Source organism: Lactuca sativa, chromosome 4 (assembly GCF_002870075.4).
Source record: "Lactuca sativa cultivar Salinas chromosome 4, Lsat_Salinas_v11, whole genome shotgun sequence".
Taxonomy (NCBI): Eukaryota; Viridiplantae; Streptophyta; class Magnoliopsida; order Asterales; family Asteraceae; genus Lactuca; species Lactuca sativa.
Window position 1 is genome coordinate 128,075,365 of NC_056626.2, and position 18,272 is coordinate 128,093,636.

At 33.8% G+C, this 18,272-nt stretch overlaps 2 protein-coding genes across 2 annotated transcripts; one reads left to right on the forward strand and one right to left on the reverse strand.

The window, feature by feature from the left end:
* Positions 1–1,933: 1,933 nt before the first annotated feature.
* LOC111911809 (M phase phosphoprotein 10) lies at positions 1,934–5,312 on the forward strand. The gene is made up of 13 exons (XM_023907556.3): positions 1,934–2,774; positions 3,024–3,070; positions 3,171–3,333; positions 3,430–3,543; positions 3,630–3,767; positions 3,852–3,920; positions 4,007–4,048; positions 4,156–4,224; positions 4,304–4,375; positions 4,461–4,514; positions 4,595–4,736; positions 4,819–4,881; positions 4,973–5,312. Exons 1-13 carry the CDS (start codon positions 2,109–2,111, stop codon positions 4,984–4,986), a joined length of 1,653 nt encoding a protein of 550 aa, XP_023763324.1. The 5' UTR covers positions 1,934–2,108; the 3' UTR covers positions 4,987–5,312.
* A 1,851-nt stretch (positions 5,313–7,163) lies between these two features.
* Positions 7,164–8,409, reverse strand: LOC111882431 (glutaredoxin-C1). The gene is made up of 4 exons (XM_023878799.3): positions 8,230–8,409; positions 7,712–7,800; positions 7,529–7,627; positions 7,164–7,441 (listed from the first exon to the last, which is right to left on the reverse strand). Exons 1-4 carry the CDS (start codon positions 8,331–8,333, stop codon positions 7,347–7,349), a joined length of 387 nt encoding a protein of 128 aa, XP_023734567.1. The 5' UTR covers positions 8,334–8,409; the 3' UTR covers positions 7,164–7,346.
* Between the last annotated feature and the right edge of the window lie 9,863 nt (positions 8,410–18,272).

Consider the following 18,272-nt stretch of genomic DNA (forward strand, 5'->3'; position numbering starts at 1 on the left):
GATGTTTTGAATCAAATGTTAATGTTATGAATTTTGAAAGAGTGGTTACTGTTACTTCACACTTTATGGAAATGTTTGGTTAATTAAATATAAAAAAATTACTTTGAAAATTTGGGTCGTTACGATTTTATAGTAAACGTGCGCGCGTGTTTGTGTGTGTGTGTGTATGTATATATATATAAATATATATATATATATATATATATATATATATATATATATATATATATATATATATATATATATACAGACACACACACACAAGCCTTTTACCCATGCGAAACGATGGGTTTGAAAAGTTTTTCGGTATTATTTCTATTCGGTAACATGTATGATTGGACACCCAACTTTGACACGAAGGTAATGAAAAGGTAAACTCCTAACAACGAAATCTAATTTGCTTTGGAAGAGGGTAACTTATAACTTGGAAATTAACCCATTTTGATATATTATTTTGGGTTTAAAACAAAACTATAACGTTGTGTGGGTTGAAAAAAAAAGTTGTTTGATAATAAATTTTGTGTTTTTAAGTTGAAGACGCACATTTTTTATTAGTGATCAAAATTTCTTTTGAATTTTGAATAAGTTATTATTTTATGGTATTAATTCTTATATAACAATTATTTAGAGTATACATTTAAAAGGATAATTTAATTGTCGATAATTACTTCTCAAATGATGTTTTTTTTTATCAAAAACATGTGTATATATATTTTTTATAAAAACATGTTTGTATACATTTGTTTATAAAAACGTGTTTGAATATATTTTTATAAAATACATGTTTATAAAAAATATATAAATATTTGTTTATACAAATGCGTTTATTATAAAATAGGTGTTTATAAAGAATATATAAATATGTTTTTAGAAAAGAAATGTATACAGACACTTATTTGGATGCATATAAATATGTTTTTATAAAATGTATTTATAATAAAATAGATGTTTGCATATATTTTTTCTTGTAAAATACGTTTTTGTATATACATATTTTTCTTATAAAAATTGGTTTGTATATATTTATGTGCTTAATAAATACCTATTTTTATAAATAGGTATTTCCTATATAGAAAGGTTTTTATATAGAAAATATAAGACTTTTCATGTGCAAATATGTTTTTTTTTGTATAAATATGATTTTATAAAGAAAAAATATATTCAATTATTTTTTGAGAAAAAATGTTTTAAAAAAAATTAAAATTAGGAGGTATTCGTAACAAAATTCTGAAATTTTGGCCAAAATGGTAGATTTTCGACCAAATTTGTAATGTTTTGCCCTAAGACTTTTTGAATTTTATATTTTCACCGCAAAACATTTATATATTGGCAATTGTAGTCCCCAGTCTTTTTAAGTAGTACTTTTCAAATTTGCAACAAAGTTCCTAGTTTATGAGTGTTTTTGGCACAAAATGTTTGAGAGAGTTTTACTTCTAATGTTTGACAAAACATTCCTTTTTAAACAAAAAGTCTCATTTGACACTACAAGATTTTAAGTTTAGTTAAACAAAACGTTCTAAATCTAAAAACTATCTCACGTAGTTTTTAACAAAACACTACCAGCTACCCGTTATATGCTACATTCAGCTTCCTGCTACCCGCTACTAGCTAATTTTGTCAAACCAAATGGTTAGTCTAGAAATGGGAAAATGACTTGTAAGGGTAACGAAATATCAATATTATACAAAAAATATCATTAAACTATTTTTTTTGTATACATATCACCAAACAACTATAACGTTTATACACATATGACCATTAAACTTTACATTTATTTAAAAAATACAATTACGTTACCGGTAATAATAAATCACCCGCCACATGACTGCCGCTGACTGACGTGGATTTTACAATTTTTTATAATATTAAACTATTTTTTTGTGCAAAGAAACTAAGGCCCGTTACGACTTACGCGTTACTGTAAACGATTCGAGCCTTTGAGGCGTCCAATTCCTACCCTTCTACACCCTGTGTGAATAATCAGTAATACAGGAACATTGGTCTTCTTCCATTTGACAAAAACTTCAGCCGACCTCCACCGGTCGCCTAAACCCTAAACCCTAAAACCCATTCTGATTTTGTTGAATTAAACAACCAAGCGGTTAATAATGGCGGCGATACCCTCCGCCGGAGCAGAAGCACTCCACCGCCTCAAACTAACGGAGCCACCAATGTACCTGACTCCGTCTTCGGAACTTGCTTCCGCCGCTCGTATTGCTTCGGAGCACCTATTCGCTTCGCTCAAACCCTACACTCCTAAATCACCTTTCGACCGCCTCCTTGTAGACGACAAGTTTGATGCCGAGCAGATTTGGCAGCAAATTGACCTCCAATCCCAGCCGTTAATCTCTGCAATCCGCCGTCAAGTTAACAAGTTTGAGAAGGATCCGCAAGAGCTTAAGAATATTTTCAAGAGTGGTGAAACTGAGCCAGAGAAAAAGAGGGAGTTGGTTTTAGAGGGAGAGAAAGAAGAAGACGAAGATGATGAAGACAACGAAGAAGACAGTGACGACGAGGATGAGGATGAGATGGAAGAAGATGAAGATGAAGACGAAGACAAAGACGGAGTGAGTGAAAACAAAGAGGGGGGTGCAGGTGGAGTTGAAGATAAGTTTTTGAATATAGAGGAGATGAAGGAGTTTATGGAAGATGATGAAGCTAGAGAGTATGGTCTTAATAAAAAGAAACAAGTGGTGAAGAAATTGGCTAGAAAGCATGTACAAGAAGATGAGGAAGATGAAGAAGAAGATGACGATGAAGACGAAGATGACGAGGTAAGCACATTTGTAGGAAGAATGATAGACATTAGAAATCGATTCACTTTCTAACTTCCAAATTTTAAACTAGTTAATCTAATCTTTTGACTTGAGTTGGGACTACTTCCTTACATAAATCTTTTATACCTTCTGGTATATTACACAGTTGGAGCTCGTTTATTACCTATTTATATCTAAAGTTATGGAATTGACGTGGTATTTGATTAAAGTATCTGTTTATCTAATCACCCTACTTGGCTATTGTAGCTTGGAGTTCTTGGAGAAGAAGACATGTCAGATGCTGAAGATGCTAGGTGATCTTTCACTATTAACTCGTGTCTTGTGATGTTATATCAATATGATCCGAGCCATTCATTTATAGATCCTGAAAATATGATTTTTTTTCTTTGGCAGATACGAGGATTTCTTCACATCCAAAAAGCCACGCGACCAATACAAGAAACCTAAACAAAACAAGGAGGTGGAGAATGTAGACATGGGTGATGGAGAAGAAAATGAGGGTTCAGATGCAGGTGATGAAGATGAAGAAGATGATGAAATGGGGATTGATGATGAGGTAATATCTACAATCTACATGTTCATAAGATGTATTGTTTTTGTTGTCAAGACTATTGAGTATTGAGTAATGTATTTTTCTTCTCAACTCTTTTAGATGAAGACAGACAATCTTTCTACTCATGAGAAGCAGCTCTTAGAACAGCGTGTCAGAATAGAAGAAGTTGAAAGAGAAAACCTGGAAGCAAAGTCATGGACAATGCAAGGAGAGGTACAAAATCTTATTCATCTGAAGCTTTTATGACTTGTAGTAGTTCTCATAATAACTCACTTGCTTATTTAAATACATGGTGACAGGTAAATGCAACTAAAAGACCTAAAAATAGTGCTTTGGAAGTTGATTTAGACTGGGAACGCAATGCAAAACCACCACCAGTAATCACAGAGGAAGTTTCACAGTCCATTGAAGAAATAATCTTGAAAAGAATATCTGAGGTAAAAGACATAGTAAAAACTGAATGTAAGTATATGCATGTTTTATCTTTCTGATAAGCAACGTATGTGTTGTACCTTTTTCAGGGACACTTTGATGATGTTCAAAAGGCTGCTACTTTACCTTCTAAAGCACCAAGGGAAATGAAGGAATTGGTAAAACATCACTCAACAATCGTTGGTTTTATGTTTATGTTGTGTTTCTTGGTGAATAAATGTTTTTTTTATTGTTATATTTGCAGGATGAGAATCAGAGTAAGAAGGGTCTTGGTGAAATATATGCGGTTAGTAGTATATTCTTCTTGGTTTATTTGGTTCAAAGATAACTTTTTTTTTTTTTTTTTTTTTTTTTTTTTTTTTTTTTAAATTTTGCTTATTATCTTTTTTGCAGGATGAGTATGCTCAAAAGACTGGCCTTGTTTCACAAGCCTTGACATTCTCAGATGAGCAAAAGAAGGAGGTAACTTCTTTTATTTTTTTTTAATTTTTAGACAATGTTTTATTTTATAATTATACCATAAGTTTGTCATTTTATACAGGCAAGTGTTCTTTTCAAGAAACTATGCTTGAAGCTGGATGCTTTATCGCATTTCCACTTCACTCCAAAACCAGTATGTCTTTATTTCAAAATTTCAACCAACATTTTTTAAACTCCCTTTAAATTTTTATCAAACTAATTAAAAATAACATCAACAGGTGATTGAAGACATGTCTATTCAAACAAATGTACCTGCCCTAGCAATGGAAGAGGTATAATATAACATTTTCACTTTTCTTCTACATTTAAATTTATTTATATAATATATTGGATTTTTTTTTTATGTGTATAGATTGCACCTTTGGCGGTTTCGGATGCAGCTATGCTGGCACCTGAGGAGGTGTTTTCTGGGAAAGGAGATATTAAAGAAGAAGCTGAACTAACACAGGCTGATAGAAAGAGAAGAAGGGCTACCAAGAAAAGAAAATTCAAAGGTATAGAAAAAACCATTTATCTGAATTTTATATTTTTTTATGTGTTGGGGTTCATTGTCTGATTGGAATGATGATGTGGCAGCTGAGAATGCAAAGAGAGTGATAGCAAAGAAGCCACAAGAAAGCACAGAGACAGCTGGCACTGGTGATGATTATTTTTGTGTTATAAAATCTTTGGTGACTGACTCTATGTAAATTGTAGTTGTTTTAATTTTGTTTTTTTAATGCTGCAACAGGCAAGGAAGAATGATATGAGTTTTTGCAGAAATTTTCTCTTGAAGAACAGATGGAAGGTGATTGTGAAGAACTGTAGACTCTAGCCATGACTTCTGGTTTGATCCTTGTTCCATCTGGAAAGTTTTGTTCTAAATATTATAAAGGTGAAGAAGATGAGTAATAGGGTACTGTTTTGGTATAAAGAATCTCAGTTTGTTTACTTATATTTGGTTTAGATATAAGTTCATATCGGTTACAGTTTACGTGTATGTTATGTTAACTTTTAGCAATTGGTTTGATTACCCAATGCACATCTTGTAAACATATTAATGAATTATTACGTTTTGGTTTCTTAGACAATATAGCATTGTTCATGTTATTAACAATTATCGTTGATTTATTTACTATATAACATGGCATCAATGAAATTTTCACATAAAATTAATAGAGAACCCAACTGAATATGAGCTTGATCCTTGCGGTCAATTTAGCTTCCACGCATTGTAATTGTAAATCAAGAATAATTCAATTGAAATTGTCCATAGCACATCAACAGTCGTTTGAACCACAACATCCCATAGCACTTCATCAACACTTTTTCCAAAATATCCCTCTCTGCATCTGTCGTCGTTTTCTTTGGTGGTTTCGTCTCTCCTTCCACATAACACTATTGAACCATAAGTGGCTTCATCTTTACCTTCCAGAATGTGAAGTCAACTTTTTCGAATAATCATTGATTGCTTTTGATACTGAGCAAACAATCAAAGAAAGGCAATAAAAACAACACATATATAATTAATGTGGTTTGGTTGATGTAACCTACGTCCACAAGCATGAACATGCAAACTTTTCTATTACTCAAATGTTTCAAAAGTGATACATTGAAAAAAAACTAAAAATATTTATAACCATAAAAACCCTAACAACTATTGTTATTGTTAGAGGGTTGGGAGCACATACAAGCAAATCCTAAATAACTAAATAGGTGCATACCATAGGAGGGTTCCACCCCTGGTGGGATAAGTGTTTGTCGTGTACGATTTTGGGCCTAACAACGTCATCCAAGTTTCTTTACTTCATTTTGAGTGGGGTTATCAATTCTCATCACCAAGTTCTAAGTCGCATTTTAACATCATTCAATTTCAAACACTCGCATTTGGACTTCTTAATTCCTTATATAATTTACCTATACTTTCAGTAATTTTGTTGGTTCGGTTCGGTTTTATATGAAAACCATAATACAAACTTATGTGTTCCAGTTAATAAAAATTAGAAACCACACCACCGTTATTATTAATGGTTTGGTTATAATGTTTACTTTGATCTAGCTTTGTTTTTTTTCTTTTTTCCGGTTAATAAGAACATCTCCAATGATAAACTTTGTTAGACTCAAAATAATTGTCACATCATCATTCCACTAACTTTAAACTCTAATTAAATAACTTCTCTAACACGGTTAATTTTTTTAAAATAAATTTAACTAATTTATCACTTTCTATCTAAAATTTTCAATAAGAGATTTGACATCTTTCTTATAACTGTCAGAACACACTAGGATATAAATATGTTGAACTTAAAGTTTTGTGTGGTGTATCAGATATACATTATAGCATTTCTCCCTTATCTAAAGGAAGACAGTCGCCTTTTGTTTCTCACAATCACATATTTAATAAAGTCGATCATATTGCGATATTCGGATCCTATACACAGATACTTTGTCACTATTTTTTTTGGAAACATCGGAAACATATAAACAAATTGCTCTAGTGAGGAACTAGAGAAAAAAAAAAGTTAAACATAGTTAAAGCTAAAGGAGTATTACACAACACCTATCCTGATGCAGTTTTTCTTCTTATTACTAATCCAAAAAAAGACACAGACACGATATCATAAAAAATGTCTTCTTTCCGCATCAAAACACATCTTTTTCAAAGCATCTAAAAAAAAGTTTATACATTTATTTACATAAAATAGTAATACTATTGTATTGTCGTTGATAATAAATGAATAAAATATATATAAAAAATGTCATATGCAATTATCGTATCAATTATTTTCTCAAATGTCAAAACAATAAAAAGTATATCACACTAAAAAAGTTGATCACTTCATCATCAGAAATAATCAACCAAAACGCATTCAAACATTCCTACAACAAATGAGTATTAGATTCTATTTATTCAATTCTAAAACACACATCAAACATACATCTATCTGCAAATATATGTTGTTAACTTAAAATGTTATTATGGGATCCTTACATAAGTAATAAGTAGTTATATTTATACATCACATTAAACAAAACACACATCCACAATTGGAATAGACACATATTTGTTATCCTATCATTTATTTAATTATCGACACCAACCTTCAAGATTCATATATATCATATCATATGCTGGAGAGCTGAGCAGAGTTGTTAGCAATGGCACCTGCTTCTGTCAGCATCGGCACCAGCTTCCCAGCTCTATGCTTCTCCATAACAGCTGCATTAATACAAGCAAAACCAGATCAACACCAATCAAACACACCAAAAATCAACATGAAAAAAGTTGAAGAAATTAAACACTCACCATCTGAACCACCGATGTGCTGCCCACCGATGAACACATTTGGTACAGTTGTCTGTTTGGTCCATTCTGCTAGAGCTGATTGAATTTCACTGCCATCACCTTCCAAAATCATCAAAGTCAACTTCTTGAACTGTTCTTGGTTAGGAAGAAAATGATGGGAGAGAGTTTAAAGTTGAAACTTACTTTCTTCATCCAATTCCAGAAGCTTGTAAGATACATTAAGCTCTTTGAACAGCTGTTTCACCCTCTTACAGTATCCACAGTAAGTTTTGCTGCCAAAAATCACCAAATTTCATCAAATTCCACTTTGCTACGACTAACTTTTCATTTACATCCACAGTAATCACCTAAGTAACGAAAGTGATAACGTGAATTCGACATATAATGGAGTTATGGTGTGTTTTGATCATAATTAAAGATATGGATATGGTTTTACATCTATATATTTCACGATTTGTTCTAAATGCAGCAAGAGAAGATGCAAGTAGATCTAAAAGGTAAATGACTATAAGATCGACGAGTCAAAGATGCTAAAATAATAATTCGACAGGAAAAGGATGATGAAGTTCGATTGTAAATGAATTTCTTAGTAACTAGAATAAGAAATTATTACGACGAAGATCAAAAGGCACAAAATACTTGAAAATGGGTCAGAAACACAATTTCCAAGTATCGGAAGGAAGAAATTAACGAAGGAAAACCTGAAGACGACGACGGGATTTGAGGAGACGACTTCTTTAACTTTGGAAAGAGCCATTTCGATTTCTTCTCCGGATTTGTGTCCTCCGCTCCAAATGGTTCCCATTTTAAGCCCTAATTCTTGCTTGTTTTTCAAGCCACCAGAGATAGCAGGTGTAAGAGGCCGGCTTTTGCTTAGTGTATTCACACCATACCCACGTGGCAATCGACATAAGATATTGCCGATTCTGACACGACGTCGTGCAGCAATCAAGCAAATTACCACTTTCGTCCTCGATTTATACGTGTAGGCTGATGTCAGGGTTTAATCGTCGATTTTTTCAAAATGTTTGTAAAATAATAATTAAATTGTGGCTAAATATATAACATGCCCCATATAAAAATCAGAATGCATGCATGCCAGATTACTTATGACGTGCATTTCTGTCAAGTCGTCGTTACAAATCTTTTTATATGTTACTTGATGTTCTTTTGAAAAAGAGTAAATTACAATTTTGTTTTCATATAGTCAACTCTACGTATTTTAATTAACATCCTTGTAGTTTATTTCCGCTTGGTAATGACATCAACTAAAATACCCTTATTAGTTTTATTTTTGTTTTTTCTATTTTAAATCATTTAAGTTTTCTAATAATATTTCCCATAATCATGAACTTCTCTCACCACCCTTATGGTATTGCCTTCCCCACCTCAGTGCCTCACCTTCTCCCAAACAAACATAAATTTAAATATATTCAGATTAGGTATCTTAAGAAATAGGGATAAATTCAAATATATTCAGATTAGGTGTCTTTAAGAAATAGAGACGAACATTGGACGAAATTAGTATAGGCTCAAGAATCCCGAATATCGAAATAGGTGAGAAAGTTATACAAAATATCAAACCAAACTAACATTATTGATACCGGTACTGGAAATAGTACTAGCATCGGTACTGATACAACATCAATGTGAGATCGGAATGTGGTACCAATTGCTAATCCTTAGCTGGAAAAATAAAAAGTTTGTTTGGAAACATGAACTTTTAGCTTTTCGAAACTTTTAGTTTTTAGTTTTCAACTAATTTTATATATTTAAAAGTTGATAACTATTTTTGTCAAATACTTCTACGTAAATAAATACTATAACTACAAACTACCAGTTATTTTTTGTCAAGTGCACCCATAACATGTAAATCATCAAGCAACTTCTAAACTTGTGGATGTATCTACTATCTACTACACATTTGACCTACTTGTACACTCAACAACCTATAATCCTACTAAATCAGCTTCCCTCAGAAAATCATTCACTACTTGATCATCAAGATTTTGGTGGGTGTCTAAAATTTCCCATGGATTAATTTGATTTTGCCTTTGCTTGATCATTAAAACATTGATCACGGCGTAACCTGATATCATAAGATGGTAGATTCTTTATTGGAATCAGAAGTAGAAGTGCTAGTTTTGAGGTATTGACGATTGATCTGACCGAGAAGGGGATTAGTGTAGTTATCGTGGAATGCGAGTCAAGGTTATGATTATCTCTCATTTCAATGGATAATGATTCTATGAGAGATAATTGTAATTATAATTTTGAAACTTATGTTTGATTCGCTAGTGTATAGAGTTTGGATAAGACATTGATGGTTGGTCGATAATTATGGGTTTACCATCAAACCATCAAACAAAACTTTCGAAAGAGTATTTATAAATCTTATGAAAGTGGTCATCCAAGTAAAATATTGTTCAAGATATGCAATATAATTGCACCATATTCATTTGCAACCCCCACAGACTACAACCTCTCAACTTTCAACCAATTAATAACAACCACACAAATGTTTTTAATGCATATCTTATAATTAATAACTAAATGAATTTTCATATTTCTAAAATTAATGTCATTTACGACTTTTTATTCCCATATGTTGTGATATGTCGTCAGGACTTAACTCCGTCTGTAGGTGTCTTGATGGGGCTAAGCCTGAGAATCACAACACAGAAGGAAAGATTGTTAAACGTCGTCCGAAGAAGACTCTCGGAACGAAGCACCAGCGGTCTAGTCAATAACTAGATGAGAGAATCTGAGTTCTATCGAAAAAAGTAGAGAGAAAGGCGATCCTTTCTCTTGGAGGATAAGGGTTATACTTATACCTACTGTAACGACCAGTTCCTGGTATGTATTAAATTCAAAATTTATTCACTTTTATATAGGAAATCGATGAGTTGGAGGCCCTAAAATCATCGAGTAGGAATGGAATTTGGACACAAGATTTAAAGTCTACTCGACGAGTTGAGGGACTCAACTCGACGAATAGGGGTGCCATAATGAAACCCTAATTTCCAGGGTTTAGCACCCTATTTAAATACCTTAACCTCCAAAGGATGGCCTCATTTACAACCTCCATCATCCCAAACCCTAGCCACGAAACCCTAGTTCACTTTTGAGTGTCTTGAGCCATTTTGTGCATTCTTTGTGAATTTGAAGAAGAGGATTCTTGAAGAGGGAGCAAGGTCGTGAAGGAGAAGAGTAGATCCAAAAGTTAAGCTCCATTTCTGGTTCATTTGAGGTATAAAGCTCCTATCTTGTCTATTCAATGTTTAGATCTAGTTTTAGAGTGATTTCTCCATGTTTTGATCCAAGAATGTTAGTCTTTGGGACTTGGACGACCAATGTGGGATTTAGGGGACTGCATGGCATAAAGGATGCAACTTTATGGCCATGAAGGTCCCATGCAACTTATGGACCATCCTTTTTGGCCTTTTGAGCCAAGTAGTCCATGCATGCAAGTAAAGATAAGAACTTTACGTGATATAACAGCCATAGGGGACCATATATATGGTTTGGAAGCATTGAACTCGATTGGAAGTGACTAAATGGATTTAGACTAAGAGAACTCGACGAGTTGTTCATCCAACTCGGCGAGTTGGATCGTGGTCCCCCGACCTTTTCTATTTACTGAGCAAACTTGTCGAGTCTAGGAGATGACTCAACGAGTTGGCCATGGTTTTTGGGTTTTGAAGACTGAAGAACTCAACGAGTTATGTTGAAAAGTCCTGACTCTGTTATAGGGAGGAACTCGACGAGTTCATGAAAGAACTCAACGAGTTGGATCGCGATTTCAAGGTTTTATGACTCACGGAACTCGACAAGTTGATGGACCAACTTGGCGAGTTAAGTCAAACAGGATGTTAACTTTGACCAGAATGTTGACTTCGACTAGGATGTTGACTTTAAACAAAGTTGACCCTTAAGGGGTCATGAGTACGGAAGGATAATTAAAGGAAATGTTTATGTGTAGGAGTCTGAGAGGGGTTGATTTCAGAGCAGGAGTCTTTGCATCTATTCCCAGTTATCGAGGTGAGTTACCTTCCAGTAGAAGTGGGTCGAAGGCACCAATGTTGGCCCATTAGTATTTGATTATAGTTGAGATGATTGTCTTTGTGATAATTGTTTGGTATGCCACTATATGTTACGCTTTATGTGCTAGTATGTTATGATATTATGTGATAGTGGTAGGAGGGGTAGGTTAGACCACGTAGTCAGTTGAGATAAACCGGAGGGTAGGTCGGGTACCCAGATATGTCTGACAGTATGTTATGTTATGTTATTATGTGGTAGTGGTAGGGGTGAAATAGTCCCCTTAACCGGTTGAAATAAACCGAAGGGTAGGTCGGGCACCCAAAAATGCCTGGCAGGGTATGTCGAGCACCCAAATATGTCTGACAGTATGTTTATTGTATGGTATGTGGTATGATGGGGGAACTCACTAAGTTTTGTGCTTACAATTTTTAGTTTTGGTTGCTGGTACTTCCTCTTCGAAGGGAAAGGAGCCGGCATGACTACAGTGCATCACACTAGGATTTCCGCACATGAGATCGTTGGGATGTACACTCTGATATTGTTTTATCATGACATGTTTTCACTGTTGATACTTTGATTTTGTACTATGGTTGTTTTCAGACAAATGGTTTTATAATTAGTATATTATAAATGAAATTTTTTGGCCATATTTTTAGGATGTTACACCTACTTTCGGGGGGACAAAACCCCGACAATACCTTTTTGTCTCTTCAGAGTCGACAAGAGATGGGGGCATCCTATTAGCGGGTTGTGCTCCTCTAGTGGTTATCTTTTATTTGTGTATAGTCCCCAGAGGACCATGTCCTGAGCATTACGTTCGTTGCTCTGGGAAGCGGCTGATACTATTTTGTCTTGGAGCAGACTTTGTTGATTGGGCACCAAGGGATGAGTTCGGGGCTGCGAGGGCGAGGGTCGGACCTCAGTGTTAAATAGGTGATGGCCATTGACCAGGTCGTCTTTAATGGTTTCATTATATTTGGCATATTCCTAAAGGGATACGTTAACACCATCGTTTATACATTTCTAGCCATATCTATTATATACTATAAATGAGGTAATTCAAAATCATATGTTATCTCAAACCATATTGATTTGAAATCTATATCATTTTACATTCCACAAATCAATGAAAATTATTACAATAGTTATGAATTTTCAATAACTTATTGTATTCATGTTTATACATATTTTGTTTCTATAAAAAGTGTTGTTCATTGTAGTAAACACACCCACAAACAAATCACATACATAATTTAGAGTGAATATGAAGATAAAAAACAATAGATCAACAAGCTTGAAGTTTTTGAAGTGTTGAATAATAAAAAATTGAAGGACTGTGAGATTATTTTGGTGTTATGATCTTTTCGTTAAAGAAAACTTATTATAGACGATAGTGATATTGAGTCATCGAAACTAATACATAAACTTTCATCACAAGAATCATTCAAGATTCGGTATTTTGTGTATATAAATTGTAACATCCAGAATCTAGAATGTCAATTATGGAAATAAATTTCCTTTTTAGGGTCCAAATCGTTGACTTTATGGCATAAACTCGACGTGTTGGAAGCTTTTGGGACGCGTGTTTTTGAGGACCAACTCGTAGAGTTGGTATGGGGAAATTCGACGAGTTGGACGCTATTTGAGAAAACCCTAATTTTAGGGTTTTGCACCCTATTTAAAGACCTTAACTCCCTTTGTTGGACTCCTTGTCCAGAAAACCCTAATTTCAATTCGTGTATTATCCTTCAAGGTGGAGTGTGTGAGCTTGTGGTGAGCTTGAGGGGTTGGTTTTTGGTGTTCAAGCTTTGCTAAGTCCTAAGTCCCATCCATGCATTAAGTCCTTTATTAAGCCATTTTGGGGCTCTAAAGTTCCTTTCTTGCATGCATGAACGTAAAGTTGGAAACTTTACGCGATAATCCAGCCTTGGGATGCTAGATTTGTGTTTTGGGAGTATGTTTTGAGAGGTTAGGGGCTTAATGGGTTAAGCCTCACTCTATTAAGTCAAGGAGTCGGGTTTGGGTTCATTGCAGTGGTTTTAAAGGGTAAAGTCGGAAACTTTACCCTTCTAGTCATCATTGGGAAGAGATCAAAGAATGGATGCTTCTAGATTCGATGGAAACGGCTTAATGCATTAAGTTGTTTGATTCCTGGCGAACTCGACTAGTTGATGCGAAATTTCCCGATCTGTGCATTTCACGGGGGAACTCAACGAGTTGAAGGACAACTCGGCGAGTTGGGTCAACTCGGACTGTTGACTTTGACCTTTGACTTATAATTAAGGGAATTTGGTCTTAGTATAAGGCCCGTATGGGTTGGGCCCAATTTCAAAAATTGAGCCATTAGTGGGTTTGATGGATCTAGTAATTTATGGTATTTTGGGCTTAAGTTGTTAATGGACCATCGAGATACTAAGTGTTTGGACTAGAAATAATGGTTAGGCCTTAAGGCAAGGCCATGTAAGGAATTTGGGCCCAATTTGGAAAATTGTGCCATTGGTTGATTAGTGGGCCTTTAGGCCTTTTAGATTGTAGTTTGGGTCATGGGCTTGGTCAAGGCTAGGTTGGGGGTAAAATGGTCCTTTTACCCTAGGTATGGAGTTGTGATTATGGATTGGATCCCAACCGTTAATTGGATGTATTATTGATATTGCTAGTTCAGGAAGCCGTCAGGGCAACAACTAGGGATTCTTTCAGTGAGCTTCCGCAGTGCGAGGTGAGTCTTCTTACTATATACATGGGTCGAAGGCACCAATGTCGGCCCATTATGTGTTATATGGTATGATAGTTGTTCTGTGATATGTGGTATGCTAGTTTTCTATGTGATACTTGCATGGAAGACCCCAGACGTAGCCCGTGACACTTGGATATCAGACCATGGGGGGACCCCATGACATTCGAAGTAAATACCATGGGGGGAGCTCATGGCATTCCGGATAAAGACCATGCGGGGGAGCCATGGCAATTATATGTATGTTGCATGATATTTTGTGGTTGTATGTTTATGGTATTTTGGGGAACTCACTAAGCTTTGTGCTTACAGTTTTTAGTTTATGTTTTAGGTACTCCAGTTTTCAAATGAAAGAGCGCGGGACGATTGCAGGGCACACACCATATGTTTTCCTCATTCTGTGATTTACTCTGTTTTGATAATGTTTTTGCTAACTCTTGGTTACCTTGGTTTCATGAGAAAGAAATGTATCAACGATTTATTAATCAAAAAGAAAAAAAATTATGTCATGATTTTTGGGGCGTTACATAAACGATCAATATATTGGTTCATCGGAGCGGAGGTTTGAGTAATCAAACAATATGAATTGTTTTCTTATTCATAACATAAAAGTTAAAGTCACTAATACTGATGAACTAAAGGCAAACTATAAAAAACTTGAAAAGAATTTACAAAAAGACTATTCTCAGGCACCTATGGTGATGACTTATTTAACAATAATAAACATTTATCCAATTTTTCATCTAAGTCTAACATACATAATTTTGATTGTCCATGTTACAGTTGCATCAACAGAAAGAAATTTTTCAAAATTAAAGTTTTTAAAATTTTATTTGGAGTCTAACATGTCTCAATAGAGATTAAATACTTTGGCTTTGATTTCAATCAAAAATAAGTTTTTTTGAAAATATTGATTATGAAATTATAATAGATGAATTTGTTTCTAAAATGCTAGAAGATCGGTGTATAAAAAAATGGGCAAGTTGTTTATCTTGCTTTGGAAAATTTCTTGTAGCCTTTTGAACTTATTAGTAATTAGTGAAGATCCTTATATGGTGCTTATATGGAGAATTATAATATGTTTGTTGTCAACTTTACGTTTTAAATTTAATGGTGGAGAATTAATTAATAACATTACAAAAAATGATGACACTTCAATTTGATTTTCGCATGAGACCTTTGAAATGTCAAGATGAAACCTGATCTTGGAGTGAAGATCTTTAAATTAGATTAATATTATCATATTTCTATAATATTTATTCTTTTTTTCTTTGGGATTGTAGGTTTTTGATGTATAATTTTGGTCGTGTTAAAGAGAGAAACACCATCTAGGTTTATTGAATTTATTCTTTCTTTTTGTTGTGGGTATGTAAATTAGACATGGTTTTGGCTAGTCTGTTTAAATATTAAAATGAAAAAAGTAAGCAGAAGTGCATGTGTGAAAACGTAGTTCCATGTTTCTTTGTCGTCGGAGAATACCACTGATATTGAGGCGAGAATGAGGGTATTGAAGAGGCGGGGTGATGCTATGCTATCAGAATTTATTGAGATGTGTTCGATACTCAATAATATAAGACTCGTTCCAGTATCCTTGGGATTGAATTTCAATCTTAATACGGATGGTATATATACAGTTAGGACGATGAGAATGTGTATTGATTCTACTGGAACACCTTACAATGGTTTGGTAATTAAATGGTAAAAAGTTATTCCACTTAAGGTCAGATGCTTTGTATGGTGTGCTATGCAAGGAAAGATACATGTTGCAATGGAACGGGGCCGGTCCATTGTTTTTTACTATCCGGGGCGAGTTAAAAATTTTATGCCCTTATATATAAAAAAAATGAAAAATCAAAAGTGCAATAAATTTTATAATCAAACAAAGAATACATACAAAAACCTACAAAAATCACCTAAAACAACACCATCAAATATATGTTATATGCAACCAACACATTGAGGAACTGATCTATGTTCTTGCACACTCCATTTATTGAATATATGTCAAAGGACTTTCACCTTTGTATGTTTTGTGGCAAAATTTTTAATTCAATAAATAAAGCAATTCATTCAAAATCATATTCTTTGCCATTTGTAAAATTGGACACAATATTTAAACAATGTTTTTTAGTTCGTCATCAACTAAAATAACTAATTTGGAAGCATCCAACAAAAAACCAAATACAGAAATCAGAAGTTCAATTAGCCTCCTGATTCACATCACAGAAACGAGAAACAAGAACAAAAAAGTTAAGAAAAGAACTTTAGAAATTTATAGTAGAAGAAAACCACAGTAGTAAGAAATTTGCCTGAAACAAACCACAAATATCAGATACAAGATTTCGAGCTTAAACAGGGGAGAAATCCAAGCTCAAGCAAAGGAGAAAGACACTTTTTTACGGTAATCAAACTCTAACATGCAAAAATAAAAATTCAACTCCTAAAACAAACCATAAAAAACATATTAATAAAAGATAGATTCATGAAAGCAGATTTCAAGCTCAAACAGAAAGTAAAATCGAAATCAGTAGAAATTGTAACTAAAGCAAACCTCAGAAAACCAAAGTCTTACCTGAAGCATATCTCACAAATCAGACATAAACCAAAAAAAATTCAATGTTTTAAAAACCGGTTTGAACCGGCCGATCGAACCGGTTGAACCGGGAGAGAGCGGTTCAACTATCACCGGTTTTACATTGATTTCTGAACCGGATTGAACCGGCCGGTTTTTAGAAAAAACTGGTTGAACCGGTCAAAATAAACCGGTTGAACCGGTTAAACAAAATAAAAACACATGAAAAAGAATCATTTACATAATAAACTTTGGTGATTTTTTTCAAATTTATTTAGTTTTCTCTATATAAAAACATATGGTAAATGTTATAAATTCTTTTGATGTGTTTGTATTCATCAAAAACTATATTTCATTTCGGTATTATACTTTTTTTTTTTTTTTGACGTATATGGATTGATGTAAAACACTAAAACTTATGGTTAAGTGTTATTTTAATGTATTTGGATTCATTTACAACTTATTTTTATGTGTATTATTAATATTTGAACTTGTAAACATCAAATTCATAATTTCTATATGTATGTATATGTAGAAAAATAGAAAAATACATGAAAAATATAGAAACCGGTTCACCCGGTGGTCGAACCGGTTGAACCGGGAACCGGTCACCATACCGGTTCAACTAAAAAACCATTTTTAAAACATTGAAAAAATTCGAACACAAACAAATGAGAAATCGAACCTTTAAAGTTGATCAAACTCCCAGGTCTATTCTACTGTAATCAAACTCCAACATATACAAACCATACTCCTGAAAAAAACCATAAAAGTTAGAAATCAGACCTCTGACTGCAGGCATAAGAGAAATTAAAATCATAGTAATACAAATCAAACTGAACCAAATCAGTTGAAAAGAAATCAGAAATCGAGATATCTACTATAAATGAAATCAAACAGGTAAAAATCAAATTCCTGACACAACACAAACCAAGGTCCACAAAAACAGATTAAGAGGTGAAGATTGATGGCAAGAGTCTTAGAAACAAATTAGAAAATGATTAAGAAAAATAAAACTCATCGAAATCAGTTCAAGAGAAATTACGTCAAAAAATCCAATAATACCTTTCTGGATTTCTACTTTCGTTGCCAGTTTTGCTCAGGCTAACACTTAACTGATTAAGAAAATCGAACAATCATAGATCTAACTCCAACTTGCAAATCTGAAATCGGATTACTATGAGATTAATGAGAATTTTGGATGATCGATTAACTGCAACACAGGTTGAGAGAGATATAGAATGAGAATAATGAGTAGAAATCAGATGTATAGGGCTTCTCGATCTCTCAATCTTTAATGTTTTTCTTGGGGCGATTCCCGATTTGGCGATTCCAATTCTCAAGGTTCTTCAATTTCACTTATTTAGCGTTCAAGAAGTCCCGCTCTTGCAAGACAT

What these genes read in the sequence shown, in the direction of transcription:
- LOC111911809 (XM_023907556.3), top strand. Translation starts at nt 2,109, where the DNA reads ATGGCGGCGATACCCTCCGCCGGAGCAGAAGCACTCCACCGCCTCAAA. An exon ending in CAAGGGAAATGAAGGAATTG is followed by an intron (nt 3,921 to 4,006) that starts GTAAAACATCAC and finishes TTATATTTGCAG; the next exon opens with GATGAGAATCAGAGTAAGAA. An exon ending in GTCTTGGTGAAATATATGCG is followed by an intron (nt 4,049 to 4,155) that starts GTTAGTAGTATA and finishes TCTTTTTTGCAG; the next exon opens with GATGAGTATGCTCAAAAGAC.
- LOC111882431 (XM_023878799.3), bottom strand. Translation starts at nt 8,333, where the DNA reads ATGGGAACCATTTGGAGCGGAGGACACAAATCCGGAGAAGAAATCGAA. An exon ending in TCTGGAATTGGATGAAGAAA is followed by an intron (nt 7,628 to 7,711) that starts GTAAGTTTCAAC and finishes TGATTTTGGAAG; the next exon opens with GTGATGGCAGTGAAATTCAA. An exon ending in GCACATCGGTGGTTCAGATG is followed by an intron (nt 7,442 to 7,528) that starts GTGAGTGTTTAA and finishes GTATTAATGCAG; the next exon opens with CTGTTATGGAGAAGCATAGA.